Raw genomic sequence first — 20,551 nt, forward strand, 5'->3', positions numbered from 1 at the left:
ATCCCCAGCTCAGTTCAGCCTCTTCCCTTGGGCCTAGGTTTTGTCCCTTCTTGTACTAAAGACAGCGTTTCAGCAATTCTACCGTTTTTTTTACCCTAGATCATCAGTTTCCCCTTTACTATTGATATTCTCATGGGAAGAAGCTCTCATTTCCTCCATCTCTGAGAGAACTCTCGACTCATTTGTCCCTCCACCTTCTGCCCTCGTAGGTGGTCTGTGTGTATCGTTTCAGATTTTATTTCTGATATTTCCTTTGAATCTACTCCAATAAGGCTTTGCCCTCAGCCTCCACCACAACTTTTCTTGTTAGAGTCACCTATGATCTCATAGTGATTGCTCCCTTCTTGGAAACCTTTCTTCCTTGGCTTTAGCACTGTTTTCACCAGATTTTACCCCTGGCTCTTGCAATATTTTCCTTTGTTCATCTCTTTCCATCTTTCAAACTGTAAGCTTTGGTTCCTTAGGGCTTGGTCCTTGGAGATACTCTTCTCTCTGCTTACCTCTATGTCTCTGTCTCTCTTTCTGTCCTCTGTGGTCATTGACTTGATAAACTCATCTAATCTCATGGCTTTAAATACCATCTATATGCTAATAACTTCCCATTTTCCATCCTAGCCCTAATCTCTTCCCTGAGCTCCAGACACATATATTCAACTACCTACTGTCGTCTCCCTTTGGAGTCTGTAAGCTGCTCAAAATGAACATGTCAAAAACTAAGCTCCTGATCTCTTAAGCTTTTCCTCTGTTTCACTGTTGCTCTATTTTTCTAATTTGCCTGGCCAAAACCATGAAGTCATCTTTCCTACTTCTCCCTCTGTACCCCACACTAGATCCATCAACAGATCATGTTGTCTCTACCTTTAAAATCATACCCAGCAGCTGGCTAATGCATACCCGACCCCTTGCTCTTGCTCCCGTGTAACCATCCTTGGCTCACCCTGGATGAGTGCTGTAGACCCTACTCATCACCCTTGTCCATTCGCTACACCGCAGCCAAAGGGCTCTTTTGGAAACATAACTTAGATCATGTCATTTCTCCACTCAGGATCCCATTGGTGTCTTTCTGCCTTACTAAGAGTAAAAACCAAAGTCCTTCCCAGGTCCTGCATGATTTAGATCTGTAATGGCCCCCATGATAACTCACACTATAATCTGCTCACTCATTGGCATCCAGCCACACTGGTTCCTTGCAGCTCCCTGAACACACCATGTGAACTTGTGCTTCAGGCCCTTGGACGTGATGTTCTGTCTGCCTGGACTGTTCACCCCCACATAGGTATATGGCTCATGTCCTTGCTGACTTCAGATTTTTACTCAAATATGGTCTTATTGAGAGTCCTTTCACTAAGATTGCAACTATTCTCCTTTAGATTTTCTGTCCCTTCAAATTTCCTTCTTCCCTGCATTTCTACTTGGAAATTTTCACTGTCCAAAAGTCTCATATTTTCATTATTCTGTTTATTATTTTTTTCTCTCCCCAAATAAATTTCAGGAAGGCAGAGATTTTTAAATTTAGCAACAGCATCTCACTTCTTTCATCTCCTTACAGAGCATAAATCAGAATTATATTTTAGACTTAATTAAAGATAGCATGATTTTGGTGTTCTAGCACTGTGTCAGGCATATTTGAGAGATTTTTGCTATAGAATGTGTGCACTCATGAGAGAGAGAGAGAGAAAGAGAGAGAGAGAGAGAGAGAGAGAGAGAGAGAATGAGAAATCACCCCTAGTGGGGATGGCCAAGCTGCAATCCCTTCTCCTCCATTCTCCTCTTGGGATTTTGGGCACACACACACATGCACCCAGCATGAGTTTTAAGCTGCTGGGTCTGGGACTTGAGCCACAGTCAAATATGTGGGAGTCCAGTGATGTAACTACTATGCCATCTGCTGGTCGCATCTGGCATATTTGTATCATTAAATTTAATTTTCCCAGCTTACCTCTGTGCTGAGCATTATAGTTCCATGTTATTTTTCATTATAGATGAAAAACTCGAGACTGAGAGACTGTAGTGCCTTTTTTATATACAATATAGGGATTCAAGTGGGCCTCTAAACTGAAGACCTCTAGCTATATATTGTACACTTTTCTAATGTGCCATGCTATGAACTGTTTCTCTTTTGAAATAGTGATTTTATTTATTTATTTATTTTATTATTTTTATTTTTATTTTTGGACAGGTTTTTACTATAGGGTGCGTGTGCTCGTCAGACAGACAGAGAGAGACAGAGAGACAGAAAGCAAAAAATCACCCCCCGGGGGAATGGCCACACCACAATCCCTTCTCCTCCATTCTCCTCTCGGGATCTTGGGCATGCACATGCACACGCGCCTGGCATGAGTTTTAAGCCACCCGGTCCAGGATGCTACCGTGGTCAACTACGTGGGAGTCCAGTGACATAGCCATTACACTAACTGCTGGTCCCGAAACAGTGATTTTATTTTTGAAAAGGAATTTGAAGCGACTTTCTTCACCTAATCTTTTGCCATGTAATTTTTAAAAAAAGATCTTTGCCATAGTGTGCATGCACTCGCAGGAGAGAGACGACAGAGAGTCAGTGAGAAGGAAGGTGAGAAATCATCCCCCCGTGGGGATAGGCCATGCTGTTATCTGTTATCCTCCATTCTCCTCCTGGACGTGTACCAGGCATGATTTTTAAGTCACCAGATCTGGGACGTGAACCATGGTTAGCCATGTGGGAATCCAGTGCCTTAACCACCACACCACCTGCTGGCCCTGCTATCTAACTTCTTACAGCTCACCTTATTTCCTGTCTCTTAACATTTATATTTTCTTCCAGCACTAAGCTCGTGCACTTCTGAGGCGATGCCATTCCCTTAATCAGATTGCATGATTGTTACATTGCATGATTTCCTAGATTGCATGGTTTCCCCTAGACTGCTTGTTCATTTTGTATGTGATCACTTTTGCGAATTTGTAGTGGTCATTAGGGTAAGAAGTGTTACAAGACAAAATTAGTACACATTTAGTTTAAAGATCTTGGTTTTGATTCACCATTCTCGATTTGGGCAGCCCCTGGAGTTCAAAGAACTGTGGTTTGCCATGTGGTCAGACAGCATTTATGGATAGGAAATGGAAATGAGGTACAGGAAATGGAAGTAAGGGACAGAGACAGCTCGACTGGTTACAGCTCAGCATTTGCTTTATTTGAACCTGATTTGAACTGTTGATTGTGATTGAAGCGTGGCTGTAATAATTAGCTGGAACTCAGCCATTTCTTATAAAAGTACTCCGAGGCCCTAGCTTTTGACAGAAAGTGTCAGAATATGGAAGATTTACTGCTGAGTGAAGCAAGCCAGGCTATGAAGGAGAGACATTGTATGTCCCCACATAATATATACTGAGTGTCTGCACTCCATGACTGAAACTGATTGAACTAAGGTTGTACAAACACAAGAGATGGGGGTTAGTGCCAGAAGTGGTGTGAGTGGAGAAGCGGGACCTAAGGAAGGACATTTGGAGGAGGGATACGGAAACAGAGCATTGATGGGATGGGGAGGTGTGGTGTTATCGGTGGAAGATACTTTGATCAACTGGACTGGGGAGAAATGTTCACATATTGAAATGTTCACTTTGTAAGTTAAATAATATGATTGAATATATATAAAAAAGTAAAAAAAAAATGTACTCCTAGGGAGGCTTTCAGTTAGTGTACATAATGTTAGGTTGCAGTTTGAGAGGTAAGGACTCACATATAGAGTCACCTTCAGGCTAAATTTAGTTTAATTTCACAGAAGGCACAAATCATATCTCCCACATAAGGAATTCAACATACGTGCTGTGAGACAGCGTGAGAGGGAAGAACTTAGCAGAAGGATTTAAGGAATTTATCTTTCTGATGTTTGTGCTAACTCAGAGGAAACATCAGTTAGAGAAGAACTGAACTAGTGAATTGGCCCAGCTACCTAAGAACTAAAGCCTAGTCCAAGAGGAAAATCTCTTGACTCATGGCCCAAGGATCAAAAACTAAGCTACTTGTATACTTTGGTATCGTTGGCCTCAAATAGTCTGGTCTCCTGTAGTCACATTATTTTCCTCTTTGTTCTATTAGATGGTAAAGATGTTTACATCTCTATCGATGTATATGGTTTGTTTCCATATCTGTAAAACAAGATGTTGGGGACTGCTGATTCCTTAATCACACCTTTAGTTTTGCACTTGTGATTTAAAAATGACCGTATTACTCTAGTTCATTTTGGCTAAACTCAGTCAAAATTAAGCTTTATTTGACTATGGGAAATTTACTTTAAAATAATAATTTAGACTTTAAACCATATGCAAAGACTCTCTGAAGTACTTTAGGATAAAACTTAAAATGAGATTGTCAAAATAGCCTTAAAAATAGTTAAAAAAAAAAAAAAGCCCCAAAAAACAAAAAACAAAAACGATAGTATGGACTGGGTGTGACTTTAAGGCATCCAGGGCTAGTAAAAGTAGAATGGTTATTGTTTCCTTAGTATAAATAACTGGGGGCCACCTGGGGGTGTAGTGGTTAAGGAAGCTTGGTCCTACATGGATGACTGCTCTTGTGGAATCCCGAACCCAGCGACTTGAAAAATGTATTGGGCACATATGTGTGCGTGCCCAAAATCCTGAGAGGAGGGAGCAATGGAGGAGAAGGAAGGTGGTGTGACCATCCCTCATGGGGTGTACTTTCTTGCTTTCCCTCTCTCTTTCTCTTTCTCCAGTGAGTGCATGCACATTCCAACAAATTGAAAATATACATGTAAATGAACAGTTTCCTGGTATGTATTTACATATACTTTCCATCATTTCCCATTATCTGAAGATATTTCAAATAGCCATATAGGAATTGTAATATTGAATAACCAGATTAGGTATTTCTCAAACTACTGAACTTTATTTCATGTTTTTAGATTTTCAGCATCTTTCCTATGTAGCCTGGACAGTCTGCAAACTAATCTTTTTTTTTTTTTTTTTTTTTTGAGAGGTTTTTGCTATAGGGCTTGTGCGCTCACCAGAAAGACAGAGAGAGGGACAGAGAGACAGAAAGCGAGAAATCTCCCCCCAGGGGGGATGGCCACACCGCAATCCCTTCTTCTCCATTCTCCTCTCGGGATCTTGGGCACGCCCGCACACACGTCCGGCGTGAGTTTTTAGCCACCGGGTCTGGGACGCGAACCGCGGTCGACTACATGAGAGTCCAGCGACATAGCCATTACGCTAACTGCTGGTCCCATCTGCAAACTAATCTTAATAGTTTGAAGGAAAGCAAATTCTTTTTCGTTAGGTAGTTTTTTTTTTTTTTTTTTAAATTTACTTGAAATGTTCCCTAATGTTCTTCCTCAATGATTTTTTTTTTTATTTACTCTGCTTACTATTAGATTGTAAACATGACGTCATGACCATCCCAACAACCCAATATAATCTTAAAAAGATTAGTAATGAATCAAGTAGTTAAGCTTATATTAAAATAAAATAATTGATCTAAGTTTTTTTTTTTTGGTGGTCGTTTAAATATGTTTTAAAAGATTATTTTCACAGTTGTCTCCATTTTGAAATGCTTACTGAAGTTCATTTTTTTAATCAATGAACTCTGAGGAGAAAAGGACATAAAAAGACATAATAGATTAATCTTCTCTTATCTCTATAATTAGTGTTAGACACTTACGATTATTAAAATAGCACAAGAAAGACAATAGTTATCACGATTAAAATGTTTCTTTTTTGAAGCAAGCTAAAGCTTTTGCTTCTAGCCCTGGACAATCTGTGTATTTCCTGATTGCAGAGTCAGGAAATACTCAACTTTTGAAGCAATAACGGTTACTGTGGGAAGTTTTATAGTTGGCTGCGTAGTGATAACGAGTTTAACAAATACAATGAGATTACTGCTGGCTTATTCAGAAAGAGAACTTCTTAAGTGCGACAAAAGGCTATACTGGGGACTTCACTGAGTTGGCATTTTTAGTGCCCTGTGAATTTGCAACTGGCTTCCTGACCAAGGTATCTTTCCTTAGCGTTTTTTTTTTTTTAACTGTCCAGACTTTTCTTATGTGTTTGTTTAGTCTTTAATACACCCGTGTGTAGTAGTGGTAGAATTTGCTTCCTTTGAAGTCAGATGAAATGTTTTTGAGCTATCAGTGTGTTTCCTAGAGTGGGATAAGTAACTATGATCAATAATGAGAAACAACAGCATGATATCAAGGAATCTAGTGGTAGATTTTTGTCGGGATTGAGGAATTGCTTTAACATCTGTGTCTTCTACTTGAATCTAAATAGTCTTAGTGAGGTCACTAAAGGCGTAATGCAAAATACTAGCTAAAGGTGGCACTGTGCTGTTTCTAAGTATGAGATGCTTGCAAAAAGCCCTGTTCATATTATTGTTTGTTGAATGGATTATTGTGTGTTAATGAAAGCAAATAATTTTAACAACTTACACCATTTCTGGTTTGCTGCTAAAGAGATGATTTTCCCTTTTCTGGATGTATCTTACCTTACTTCTATTTTGACATTGATCCAAAAGTGAACTCACAGAATTTGGATCTAGATGAGACCTTGTAGACCCTCTATTTAATTTCCTCTTCAATTTTTCTGAGGAAACTCTAACCTAGAGAGATGCACCAACTCTTCCCTAATGTACAGAGCAAAATACTGGCAGAGCTGAGATAGAATATAAACCCTTCAGTCCCTAGTTAGGTGTGGAGTCTTTTTCAGTGTTGTTTTTGTGTTAAAGATGAAATGCTACCACAGAGTAGAAACCATGCCTTAAATTGGCTGTAAATTCTATCAGAATTTCTGGGTTATAGGCCAATTCTGAGTAATGGAGTTATTTGTACCTATAGTATGAACTAGAGCATGTAGCTTGAAGTTCTACATAGTATTTTTTGACATTCTGGAAACTCATAACCATTTTTTAGTTTGGATGAACAATGAACAGAGTGAGAAGCCTTAGCTCTCTATTTTGGGGGAGTGCCAGATCTCTTGACTATCAATAGGAATTTATTAAACCTACATCAGTCCTAGAGAACTGCGTTTTTCGAAGTTCTCACCTGTTGGTCTCTAGCACTTATGTCCCTGTTTGCTGACAGCATTCGAGTTCTTCTGAGCACAGACCATTTTCCTAATGGTCAAAAAGAACTCCAGGAAGAAACCATATCACCCCAACTCAGTCTTTCCCTTAAAAAGTTAAAATATAATGATATAGGAAAAAAAAGATGTTGAAAGATACCACATATATTAGAAAGATTCAGATTCATTTAATCATTCTGCAGATGTGCATATAAACACATGTCAGTTTATACTGTGCTATAAGAGAATGCTATTATTTTAAAATATTATACATTTATACAAGTTTTGAAGAGAGATTTTATTTCAGGTATGCTGTTTCTGACAAATCCCTTAAGTAACTATCTCAGTGAAAGGTTTTGTGTTCTCTGATAAGTCATTTCTCCACTATGGGTAATTTACTGTTGTGCATTGTCACTATGTCCCTTCTGGTGTGAGTTGAGTGTATCGTCAGGGGTTGTGTATTGCTAAATTTTATACTGTGTCTTTTAAGTAAGGATAGGCAAAAACAGTGCCGATATCCATTTCACAAGTATAGCTCTTCAGCTCAGGTCATTAAATACTGCGGGTTGTCATAAAGTGGGAGAACATATTAAAGGTAAATGAATCTGTTTTAGGGTGTAAAGCTACAGAGATTATTAGATTAAATTACTTTTTCAGTTTAGAATTTAAGATGGTAAGTTTTGCTTTTATATATAAATTGAGTCATTGCTAGATTACATTGAAATTTTTAGCCTTTTCCTGTGGTCACAGGGAAGAGCCCTGGGAGACTCTAGAACTTCAGCCACTGGGGCTGGCAGGTGGCGTGGTGGTTAAGGGTACTGGGCTCCCACATGGTCGACCGTGGTTCGAGTCCTGGACCTGGTGGCTTGCTTTCTTCTCTTTCTTTCACTCTGTCCCTCTCTGATCAAATTAAAAATACATAAATAAATAAATAAATAAAGTTAAATAAAAATAATTATTTTTTAAAAAAGAGCTTCAGCCACTAATCACTTTTTCACTGAAGAGCTGTCAGTATGATAGAGGAAAAAGGACAATAAGACAGAGGACTTAATACAACCATGTTTGAATTGATTTTACTTGCAGTCCCCGTTGTACAGTACCTCTTAAGGCTGTACCCAAATATTTAAATATTTGTAACAAGATACAAAACAAACTAACAAAAAAACCCCAAAAAACTACAGTTTACAAACAATCCTACAAACGATGTTTCTACTTTTGTACTTTATAGCGATACTTTTGGAAATATAGAAGTTTGGGTTTAAAATCAGTTGAAAAGCATTTCATGGATTCCAGATAGCAAAGAAGATGAGATCATTTTCTTATGATGCTATTTACCCCAATAGACTCATTTACCTTTTGTAGGGTTAAATCAGTGATCCTCAACCTTTTTGGCACCAGGCCCTGGTTTAGTGGAAGACAATTTTTCCTCGGACTGGAGCAGGGGGGATGGTTTTAGGATGGTTCAAATGCATTGCATTTATCTTGCACTTTATTTTTATTCTGTTGCATTGTAGTAATAATGACTAGTACCAATCTGCGGCCTGGAGGTTGGAGACCCCTGGGTTAAATGCTGCTAGCTCACTCTCTTTAGTTTTGGCCTTTGTCAAGTAGGGTTACTGACATACTATGTTAAGAAGAAAATGACAGAGGGCCAAGGTGGTTAGTTAGGTGCTAGCACAAACACCGGACTTCCTGAGATGTGTTAGGTGTGCGGGGTGAGTCATGGAAACTGAGCACATGGACTTTATCCTTTCATAGGAAATGCTTGAATTGGCAAGATGAAATTCTTGTCATTTTTAAACTACAAACGCTTCAGCAATGTATCCCAAATAATTACAAGAAAAAGTTCTAGATTTAGAGTCAGTCTTAGGAGATTTAAAGACATACCATAAATATCTAAATATGAAGTATCACTGAACAAAATAAGATGATCTTCCCCCTTTTCTGAAGATTAAAAATTACCAAAGAAGGTTTTAGGGGAGCTAGTGTATATGTTGAGAACCTACTATGTAACAGGAATTATTCTGGGCTGTGGGGATATTTACAACAAGGAAAAAAAAATGGAAAAAATAAGAGATGACCACCCTCTTAGAACTTATATTCTCTTGTGTTGTTGGAAAAGTCATGATGCATTTTGCATAGAAGAACACATTATGACTTTTCTGATGACCTCTGAGTTTACATAATAAATTGTATGACCTGGGGGAATCCAGGAGAATGCTGGCTGTGTGTACATGTGTTTGTGCATATATGTGTGCATTGGGGTGGGAGACACCTTGAAGTGCAGCCTCACAAGGTGACAATAGAGCACAGATATAGATAATATGAGGGAGTGAACCATGTAGATATGTGGGGCAGTTCAGAGTCCTCCAGGGAGGTCTGTGCCTGGCATGCTGAAGAAATAGCATAGTGGCCAGTGCAGCTAGAGCAATTGGGTCAGAAGAGAACATAGATCAGGTCAGAGGAAAGGAGGCAAGGATGAAAAGATGGAAATCCAGGTTGACTATCTAAAATCATAGGGAGGATGTATAACCTCGGTGCAGATGTAATCTGGATGTGTGTCAAAGGCTAATGGTGAGGGCCCTGCATGACAATGTAAGGTTCTTATCTCTTACCCTTAATGAACTGGAGAGCTGTTGTAGGGTTTGCAGATGAGTAATGTGAGGAGATAGAATTTCTCTTCTACCCTTTTAGGGTCTATAGCTAGGACTGACATGAGACAGATTAATAGGAAAAAATATATTTTATTTAGTAATTTTACATGCACACGAGGGGTCTTTGCAAGATAAAGGAAGACCCAAAGAAGCAATTAGGGCCAAATGCTTATGTACTAGGTTGGACAAAAGTAGTATATTGTGAAAATATGACAAGACAATGGGATTTGGGCTAGGGCAGTTAATTGTGGAACAGTGACCAGGAAGATAGGCTTAATTTAATAAGGCTTGTTTGTTAAGTTTCTCTTGGCCTGCACTCCCCCTCTCTGGTGATAAGAATGTATTACCTCTTCCTGGTACAGGGAGGACACTTTTCACTTGGAAGTTTTATCTCCTCCTTTCAGGAAGAAAAACAGAAGGTTTAAGTGCCCTTCTTGCATCTGGTGTTTTTCAGATGCCTTTAACTCAAAATAAATGCCAAAGTGATGTATTTGAATCCTAAAGTAATGATTTAATTTTTTGAAAGGATCATTTTGGCTGTTTTTTTGGGGGGATTTTTTGCCGTAGGGCTCATCAGAGAGACAGACAAAGTGAGAAATCATCCCCCAGGGAGGGGGGGAGGGGTGGCCATACCACCATCCCTTCTCTTCCATGGCTTTTGGGCATGCACACAACAAGTTAACAAGTGCCTGGTGTGATTTTCAAGTCACTGGGTCTGGGACTCACATTGTAGAGTCTGCCATTGCATGGCCCCATTTTGGCTTTTGAGAGTAGATTGAAGGGAGACAATGAGACCAGCTAAAAAGTGATTGCAGTAACTAGGTGAGAGATGATTAATAGTATTCTATTGTATGCACATCTATTAAAAGCATTTTGATGATTTGTTCATTGGTTGAACACTTGGGTTGTTTCCAGTTTTGTGTGTTATGACTAAAGTTGCTTGAATATCCATGTCAAACCTTCGTGTGGGCATATTTTCCCATCTCAAAGATGTACTGCTAGGAGTTGAATGGTTGAATTGTGAATTAGATTTATGCCCATAAACCTAAGCAACTGCCAAATAGTTTTTGAAAGCAGTTGTATTGTTTTAAGTTTCTGCATACAATGTGTGAGAGTTCCAGTTGCTCTACATCTTTGCCAGCAATTGGCTTTTTTTTTTTTTTTGGAGAGGTTTTTGCTATAGGGCGCATGTGCTCACCAGACAGACAGAGAGAGACAGAGAGACAGAAAGCAAGAAATCACCGCCCAGGGGGGATGGCCATGCCGCAATCCCTTCTCCTCCATTCTCCTCTTGGGATCTTGGGCACGTACGCACACGCACCCGGCGTGAGTTTTAAGCCACCGGGTCCTGGATGCAAACCGCGGTCAACTACATGGGAGTTCAGCAACATAGCCATTATGCTAACTGCTGGTCCCACAATTGGCCTTTTTTTGATGTCAGGTATGCAGTGGCATCTGACTGTGTTTTTTGTATTTCATGATGGCTAATGCTGCTGAGGGGTGGGTGTCTGGGTTTTCCTCTCTTTATCCAGAAAGTTTATTTTATCCTCATTGTTGAAATTTTGGTTCCTTTCAGCTGAGGCCCCTAATAACTTTTAAAAGTAATCAAAAGATACATTATGATTTATTAAAAATTGGTAGTGGCTTACATAGTTTCACGGTGTTTTTTTGGGGAAACCAATAGGTTTAAAGTAGGAAAGTATAACATTGCTATTTGATTTTAATTCATTTTCATTACATTTCGATTTTACCTTTAAGTTGGTTACGTTAGGTATTGTAAATTTATGCTTTATCTTGTGTAGAGTCATTTGCTTTCTGTATTCTAGCACTTGGAATGAAAGTACGTTCCATGAGATAATATGAGCTCTAGGTAAACATAAATCGTCTTAAATGATTCCACTAAAATGGGGATTTATTTTCTTCCAGGTTCCTGATGTCATCAGCAGCATAAGGCAATTATCTAAAGCTGCCATGAAAGAGGATGCCAAACCCAGCAAAGATAATGAGGATGCCTTTTACAACTCTCAGAAGTTTGAGGTCTTGTATTGCGGGAAGGTGACAGTGACCCACAAGAAGGCCCCTTCCAGCCTCATCGACGACTGCATTGAGAAGTTCAGCCTCCACGAGCAGCAGCGCCTGCGGATGCAAGGCGAGCAGCGGGGCTCGGAGCCCAGCGATGACCTCCTAGTCCTGGAGGCTGAGGCGCCTGCGGCTCTGGGGGACCGCCTGCTGGAGGAGGTGGAGTGTGTCACCGAACCCCAGCCTGCCTTGCCTGCAGTAGTCAGCCAGCCTGCTCTGGCCAGCTCTCGAGTTGGCATCCCAGAGCGGATTCTGGAAGATTCTGACTTTGACGAACAGCAGGAGTTCCGGTCTCGGTGCAGCAGTGTCACCACCGGATCCCTGCAGAGGAAAGTTCACGAAAGCAGCCAGAAACCACAGCCGCGAAGGAGACACGCGAGCGCGCCTAGTCACGTCCAGCCCTCGGATTCCGAGAAGAACAGAACCATGCTGTTCCAGGTACCGCCCAGGCCGGCTGCTGTTGCGTGTTTCCTCCTAAATGGCCGGACAGAGCTGCAGGGCATCCAGCTCCTCCTAGCCCTGCACTCTAGTCCCACTGGCCACGTCCGTATAGCGAATAATTCAGCTTGTATTTGTTCTCCCTCAGAAGCAGGTAAGGCAGGTGGAGAAAGCACAGGCAGGTAGAGGAGGGACCAGAGGCAGAGTGTGGATTGCAGGAAACAGGAGCAGGGAAGGAAGAGGAGGAGAAGGAAGCCATCCGTGGGTCATCACGGAACCTGTGGGGAGAATAAGAAAAGATTAATTTTAGCATCTTTTACCAGTCGAAAGTCAGCTGGTCGGAGGATTTAAAGGTTTGAACTGGGAGAGTGTGATTAGCATGGAGAAGGGGGGATTTTTCTAAGGAGAAACAGAGGAAAACTCCAGACTCATAGGTGTATTTTCAGGTGAGAGCACATTCTGTAACACGAAGACAATTATTTACTTATATATATATTTTGGAGAGGTTTTTGCTATAGGACACCAGTGCTCGCTGGAGAGACAGAGACAGAAAGCGAGAAACCCCCCCCCCCCCCGGGGCGGGGGATGGCCATGCTGCCATCTCTTCTCAGGTCTTCTTTCGGGATCTTGGGCACACACGCACACGTGCCCAGCATGAGTTTAAGCCACCAGGTCCAGAAAATGAACCTCAGTGGACTACATAGTAGTCCAGTGACATAGCCATTATGCCAGCTGCTGGTCCCATACACAAAGATAATTCTTAATTCTAAAAGTAATTATTGAATTCATACAGTGTATTAAAAACATACAGTTATGGGCCAGGGGATGGCATGGTGGTTAGGGAGCTGTGCTCCCACATGGTAGACTGAAGTTTGAGTCCTGGACCTGGTGGCTTGAAAGTCAGGGCAGGTGCATGTGTGCACATGCTCAAAATTGGACAGGAGAATGGACAAGAGGGGATTACTGCATGGCCATCCCCCGAGGTGGAGATTTCTCACTTTCCCTCTCTCTGTCTCTTTCCAGCTAACACAGTGCCCTATGGTAAAACAAATGAATGAATGAATGAATGAATGAATAAATAAATAAATTTAAAAATTTGAGAGGTTTTTGCTATAGGGTGCATGCACTTGCCAGAAAGACAGAGACAAAGAGACAGAAAGCGAGAAATCACTCCCTAGGGGGGATAGCCACGCCACAATCCCTTCTCCTCCATTTTCCTCTTGGGATCTTGGGCACGCACGCACATTCACCTGGCATGAGTCTAAGCCACCAGGTCCAGGACTCGAACCGTAGTCAACTACATGGGAGTCCAGCAACATAGCCATTATGTCAACTACTGGTCCCCCAATAAAATAAAATTTTAAAATAGGTGTCTAGTGTTTTCTTTTGTGCTATGTTAACTGAGTCTCTTCTTTGGACTATCAGATTTGTTCTTTTTCTTAACTAGTCACAATCTTTGCTGTTAATTTTTTCTGAATGGTTATTTAAAAAAAATTTAGTTTATTGGCCCAGTTATATTTATATCATTTTGTTGACTATTAGGGAGAAAGTGTGGTTATAATTTATAAGAGAGACTACAAATTTTAGAAAATACACATTATGAAAAACTAGTGTAGATTTCAATGTTTTTGAGCACTACAATACACTTGGACTTTTAATTACATTTTTTCCCATGCTCTCTTTGAAGTTTCCTCAAAAATAAATAATTGGTAATTTTTAGAAATCATGGAATGAGGAAAGGTTGCATAGTTAAAATTTTTTTTTCTGTATTCATGATAAGGCACATGTGTACACACCCTCGAGAGACAAAGAGGGAGACACCACAGGGCCTGTTGTCCTTCAGCATCCCCCTCCTCCAGTCCTCTAGTCTCTTGGCTTCTGGGCACTCCTGTGTGCTGGGCAGGAAGGCCAAGGATTCAAACCTTTCTCTCTCCATGTGGGAGCTAGCTTTTCTTGACCAGTGAATTGCCGCCATGCCTCAGAGCTGGCTCTGAAATTGCATGTTTTGGAAAATGCTCTAGTTTTTAGTCTAGGGAAAAAATATGTTTGGGGGGCGGGTATTTTACAATATAAGGCCAATATAATTTTCATGATTTCTTTGACAAAGGGAAGAAATGTTTTGAGGTAGCTGATATTTGGGGTTAATGTATTACTGGTTGGATTGAATGTTGGAATGTGTGCAAAACAGGCATAGCTGGGGTACATCATATATATCAATATTATGAGTTGAATATTTAATTATGGTACATAAGATGTTAGGTCCTTGTAAGTTGAAATTAACCAGAATGCTTTTATTTTTAAGGTGGGGCGATTTGAGATTAACCTGATCAGTCCGGACACTAAATCAGTTGTGCTAGAAAAGAATTTTAAAGATATCTCCTCTTGTTCTCAGGTATGTATCTAAGGATCTCTCCTAGTATTTAGGAAAAAAATCCAATTTCAAAAGCGACCACAAAATAACTGGACTTAATTAATTACCTTTGAATTGTAATATTAAAAAAAATTATTTACCTATTATTTTAAGAAAATTCACCTTAAACTGAGTGCTTGTGTGTTGTGTCTGTGCTAGCAACACAACCCTGACCAGATTCCTCGTCATGTGTCATAACAGTCCAGTCTCATTTTAGTCAACTCTTTCTCTTTCTAATGTCACTGCATCAGAGCCCTTCTGATGGAATTTTTGTGGTGGTGAGTTCTTTTGGAAATATCTTCACAGTTGGTATTCTCAGAATCTTGGGCAGCGAGACTGTGGGTGTAACTGAGTCATGCTTTCTCTTTATACCCTACTGTGCAGTAAAAGGAGAACTAGTGTTTTCAATTTATATTTATGTAAATGCCAAATATGGAAAAGAATGTTATAGTGTTTTTGTTTTCAACTTATTTTTTAATTTACAAACTATGGATTGAAGCATTTTTAAAATAACCGATAGAGCCAGTGTGTACAACATGATAAATTGGCATAGACTAGATTAGTGTCTTAAGGATCATAGTCATGATTTAGACTACCTATCCAAAAGCTAGAGCTGCCTACATATATCGTAAACATAGAAAAAAAATTGAAAACATCAAAAAGAAAGTAACTTTAAATGTGGGAAGGTTAAAAATGCAGAGACCTCTAAGGAGGTTCCTGGAATTGAAAATGAGCATTTTTTTCTATCCTAGTGACTTAGTATATCTTCAAGGAGCTGGATCTTGCCAAGGTGTGTTTATGTGTGTGTACGCAATTTGCCAGAGGACTCATGCATTTGCCAGAGAGAGAATGGTGGAAAGCACCCCCCGTGTAGCATGGGGCTTGGTCACCCTGCAAGCCCTTCTCTTCACCACTCCCTCCTTTCAGGATTTTGGGCATGCAAATACATGTGCCTGGCATGTTTTTCAAACCACCAGGTCTGGGACTCAAACCACGCCATTGGCCATGTGGAATCCAGCTGTATTAAATCACCATGCTATAGGCTGGCCTGTTTATCTATATTTTAATATTGAAAAATCATGACTGCCTATTATCTTTCCTTTTATTTCCTTCTGTCTTTCTCATTTTCTTTTTTAATTTTCAAGTTGGCATTGCTGTGAGGTATGATATTCAGGCATTTTTCCCCTTGAAAATGGCAAGAGAGTTTTTATACATCTTGTTAATTACTTGCCCCAGTCTTCTAATATTTAGTTTTAGGTTTATTTTTTAATTATATGGAGACATAAAGTTATGTCATGAATAAAAATGTTCTAGTCTGATAACTTAGAGAACGGCAGCATTGAATATAGAAGTAACGTACCATAGATTTCTAAATTCTTACTTGAAGGATACAGAAATTATAGAAAGATTATTTACTGAAAATGTGTTTATTGAGTATTCTTGCAACTATATATTCACCAAGGGTCCCAGCAAGATCTTGAGTTCTATGAGGGCAGTTGCCTTCTGCTATGGTGTTCGTTCTGGAAGGCATCAGCCTGAAATGTACTAAGGTAAAGCTTCCCTATTAGCTGTTCAGTAGATGCTGAGTGAGTGAGCCTTTCTGCAGGTTGGGCCCGTGTCAAGTACTGGAGAGCAGGTCACATTTGAACCAATTGTGGATCCTGCCCTGGAACACTGAGAGGTATCCTTAGAAGCTGCATCTCCCATCTGTACACTCCTTATGCTTCCCAGGAAGAAAATTAGCAATGTCCATCAATCATCCAAAAAAGAATCAGCCAAACCAAGTATATACAACTGGAAGTTCAGATGTGATTTTCATTCTTCTGTTTTATTATTATTTCTTTAAGGTGATCTTTGTAGTCTGATATTCTGGTTCAGAAAAGTAAACAAGTGCGTGGAAGCGCCTTTCATCAGAGTAATTGTTAGGTTAACCATCCACTCCTCATCAGTGATTTTGCTCTTACTGCTTCTTCCCACAGAAATGAGCTGACACAATATGGTGGTTGTTTGCAGGAGCAGGCCTGCTTTTAAAATTTTGCACACCTACAAACAATTCTTTCTTTAAAATTGGTAGGACTGTTTTCCTGGCAAGCCTGAGGAATGAGGAAGTGGCTTTCTAACTGGAAACATTGCCACTGTCTGAAGACTCCCTAAGCTAACAAGGGCCTATGAATTTTTCCCATTTAGTACTAAGCTAGTAAAAGATACTCTCTAATCACTTATGAATTGCGCCAAATTGAGCTTACTTTCACCGCATGGATTGCAACTTCACTTCTACTCACTGACATGTTCTTTTCTCTAGAGTTGATTCCTTTATCTGGATCCCTTGGATAAATCGAGCTTATTATAACAACAATAGTGGTTTTTATTTACACATCTTCTAGGAACTAGAATAGCTATTTCTTAGTTCTAAATTTCAAATGTTTTTGACAGTAGGTGCCATTAATATTATTTTATAATAAGAAATGGAGCCTCACGTCATTCTTAAGCAGCCTAACACAGTGTTTTATACCTAGCAGATTAGTTGAACCAAGATTTAAGCACAAATGTGTCTGACTCCAGAGCTTGGATTTAAGTGATTTCAGGACTTTTAATTTTTTGCTTACTTGGTTTTTAAAAATTCTGTGCTTGCTTTTAAAATAATAAAGTGTTATATGTATAAGACTGAATAGTAGTCATGAATGATTCCAGTTTTTTTAAAATAATCATTTTCTTTAACTTTATTTATTTATCTATTTTAATTTAACCAAAGAGGGACAGAGGTAGAGAAAGAGAGACAGAGAAAGTGAGAAAGCAAGCTGCCAGGTCCGGGACTCAAACCATAGTTGGCCATGTGGGAGTCTAGAGCCCTTACTCAACATGCCACCTGCCGGCCCTGATTCCAAGTATAGTTTTGGTTTTTAACCTAGGTCCAGGAAGCATAATGATTTGTGAATGTGGATAATTGACACCTGCAAAAATTTCTTTAATGCATCAGATTTTACTTGTATTAGTGTGGCTGCTTTAGTGTCTATAAATAGACAAATATTGCACTATTTTAATGGATACTTTAGGTAACTGCATGCCATTTAATGGGTTATTGTCAGTTGTAGTTTTTCTCCGATTCTTAGCCTCGTGTACACAAGAATAGTGTTTTAATGATGAATCATTAGACTGTAGTTCTGAGGAGACAATAAAACTCCATTACTTACAAATATGGAGTAGGAGTTTATTACAGGACAGAGGATTATGCCATCAATGTTTTCCCTGTAGCCCTGAGTCACAGAATGTTTATCAGAAACAAAATAACCTGAGTTGGTCTTACCCCTTGTTTTATGTATCAACAGGCTGTCCTGTAAGTTTGTTATGATATTATGTCCCCTGTCACATGATTTCGAAGAAGTAGGTGGAACTGTGAAAGCATAGAAGTAATGTCAGTTTGCGGTGTTGAGTAAAAGGACGTATTCCCATAAATCCTATACTGTGCTTCTTTCCCCACATGCAGGGTATAAAGCATGTCGATCACTTCGGCTTTATCTGTCGGGAGTCTCCGGAGCCTGGGCTGAGCCAGTACACTTGCTATGTGTTCCAGTGTGCCAGCGAATCTCTGGTAAGTGGTATCATTGCTGTCCATGTACTCCTGCCAACACAGATTTATCTTCGCGCACTTGCTCTCTTTTACTTTAGCTTTTATCTACATTGACTTTCTGATAACTTCACTCCCATGCCATTATGTTTTTGTTTCTTCAGTTTCTTCTGGGATATCTTTTCCTTCTGTGCAACTTCCTCTTCTGGTTTAGGACAAATTTGCTCCTTTTCAGTGAGGATCATCGTGATGTGGTAGGGGGAGCTCATGTGTGGGTTCATCTGCCCATGAACTCTGTAAGCAGGATGGCACATCTTGGGTGCCTTGTTGCCCTGATTATGTTCAGTGACCAGAGAGTCTGCTTCTAAACCCTTAAGTTCAGCATTACTCTCTGCATCTTTAAGCTTGTGCAGCAAAAACTCAGCACTCTTTTTGGGCCACTGACCTTGTGTCCAGCCCCACTATTTGGCCTGGGCACATCTACCAGCTCCACCATTGCAGCAATAGAATGGCACACACTGCTTCTGTAAAGCGACATCCTTCAGATACTTGGTGGGTTTTCGGATAGGCATACCCTTGATGGCCTGGGCAGTTTCACAGATATTCTTAAAGTGAACATGAAGATTTGAAACTCTTGATTTGCATGACTTTGTGAGTTCTCTGGATCAAGTGAATAGCAAACCATTTTCATAGATCACCTCAGGCTGCTTACCTCTCTCTTTTTTTAAAGTTTATTTATTTATTTCTTCCAAGAGAGACAGAAAGAGAGAGGCACCACCAACAGGATCTTCACACCATGATCCTCCCACTCATCCCCCATCTAACTAGTACTGCTCACAGGCTTGCACATGCTCGGTATGCACAGGAAGGTCCTGGGGCATGAACACAGGTCCTTTCCTGTGAAGGTCTAGCAGTATCAACACTCTGGCACCCCTTGGCCCAATAGAATCATCTATTATAAATCCCGGCCTTACAAAATGGCCATCCATGGGAAAAGAACAGGGCATATAGAACTACGTATTTACCTTTCAAAGCAGTATAACACTAGAAAAATAAATGTTCATGGTCATGTTTTCAGTCCAAATACTTTTTTGGGTTTACCAAATTCAGTCATGTTTCCATGATTATTTTATTTATTTATTTATTTATTTATTTATTTTTTGGAGAGGTTTTTTGCCATAGGGCGCGTGCACTTGCCAGACAGAGACAGAGAGACAGAAAGCGAGAAATCACCCCCCAGGGGGGATGGTCACGCCGTAATCCCTTCTCCTCCATTCTCCTCTTGGGATCTTGGGCACGCACACACACGCGCCCGACGTGAATTTAAGCCACCGGGTTCAGTAGCGAACCGCGGTCGACTACGTGGGAGTCCAGCGACATAGCCATTATGCTAACTGCTGGTTCCCGTCCATGATTATTTTTAAAAGATAGGAAAAGAATAGTGATAGGAGGAAAGCTGTTACTTATTCCATTATTTTGGAGGTTTTTATATTTTTTTTCCATTGGAATTTAAAACCCAATCCTTCTCTCTAACACTACCCTCCCCCAGCCTTCTAGTGTCGGGACAGCTGGAGTGAAAGGAAGTGTATGAGGCAGACTTGCAATTGCAGCTGAATGACTAAAAAGCTGATTTTTTTTTTCTCCTCAAGGTTTTTATTTATTCTTTCCTTATTCTACCTGTGATGTCTTCCCAATCCTTTTACCATAAATCCACAGATATATACATCACTATTCTTTGAAGAATTTAGAGAAACATATTTGGTCAGGCATATAATCTTCCACCAGCCTTTTCACCAGGGAAACACACAATTTAGACATAGACAGACCAGGCAGCATTGTCCCAGTGTCCTTGGCGCACATTCCAGTCATTTCTGCTTCACCCTTGCCTTTACATTCCCAGTGTGGACACCGAGTCAGGAATGAACAGCATGGCTTGTTCATGCCTGGTGTGAGGCATTTGTTGACTAGTGCCCTTTGGGTTGCCATTTTTTTTTTTTTTTTAAGTAGTAAAAAACTCCCATCACTAATAGTTCCTTATTCTGGAGAGTTCCATTTGAGTTTCATTTGCCCTCTAGGTAATGAGCCATACCTACGAAGTACCCACATGTTGACCCACATCATTTATCAGGTGACCACTGATAAATAGGTCCAGTGTGAGAATGGAGATAGCGATTTGCGAACTGTCGTTGTATGAATGCATAGTAGAAGGCATGGAGGTTAATGAGCACCCAGAAGGAAAAGAAGAGAAATAAAGTCAAAGGAAATCAATAACACGGCCTTGGAAAATGCCAGTCAGTTACAAATTTGGTAGAAAATGATAGTCAAGGGTACTCTGCCACTGTATCCCACTCCTAC

General features: G+C 40.1%; 1 protein-coding gene across 1 annotated transcript in view; it reads left to right on the forward strand.

The window, feature by feature from the left end:
* TBC1D4 (TBC1 domain family member 4) overlaps nt 1-20,551 on the forward strand; it is a gene marked incomplete at its 5' end in the record, with an annotated part of 266,876 nt that overhangs the window by 172,613 nt on the left and 73,712 nt on the right. The window contains 3 exons of the mRNA XM_027769743.1: nt 11,631-12,221; nt 14,524-14,613; nt 18,116-18,220. Coding sequence (XP_027625544.1) covers nt 11,631-12,221; nt 14,524-14,613; nt 18,116-18,220 — 786 coding nt within the window. The remainder of the gene's footprint in view (nt 1-11,630; nt 12,222-14,523; nt 14,614-18,115; nt 18,221-20,551) is intronic.

This window comes from Tupaia chinensis, unplaced genomic scaffold (assembly GCF_000334495.1).
Source record: "Tupaia chinensis unplaced genomic scaffold, TupChi_1.0 Scaffold000013_1, whole genome shotgun sequence".
Classification (NCBI taxonomy): domain Eukaryota; kingdom Metazoa; phylum Chordata; class Mammalia; order Scandentia; family Tupaiidae; genus Tupaia; species Tupaia belangeri.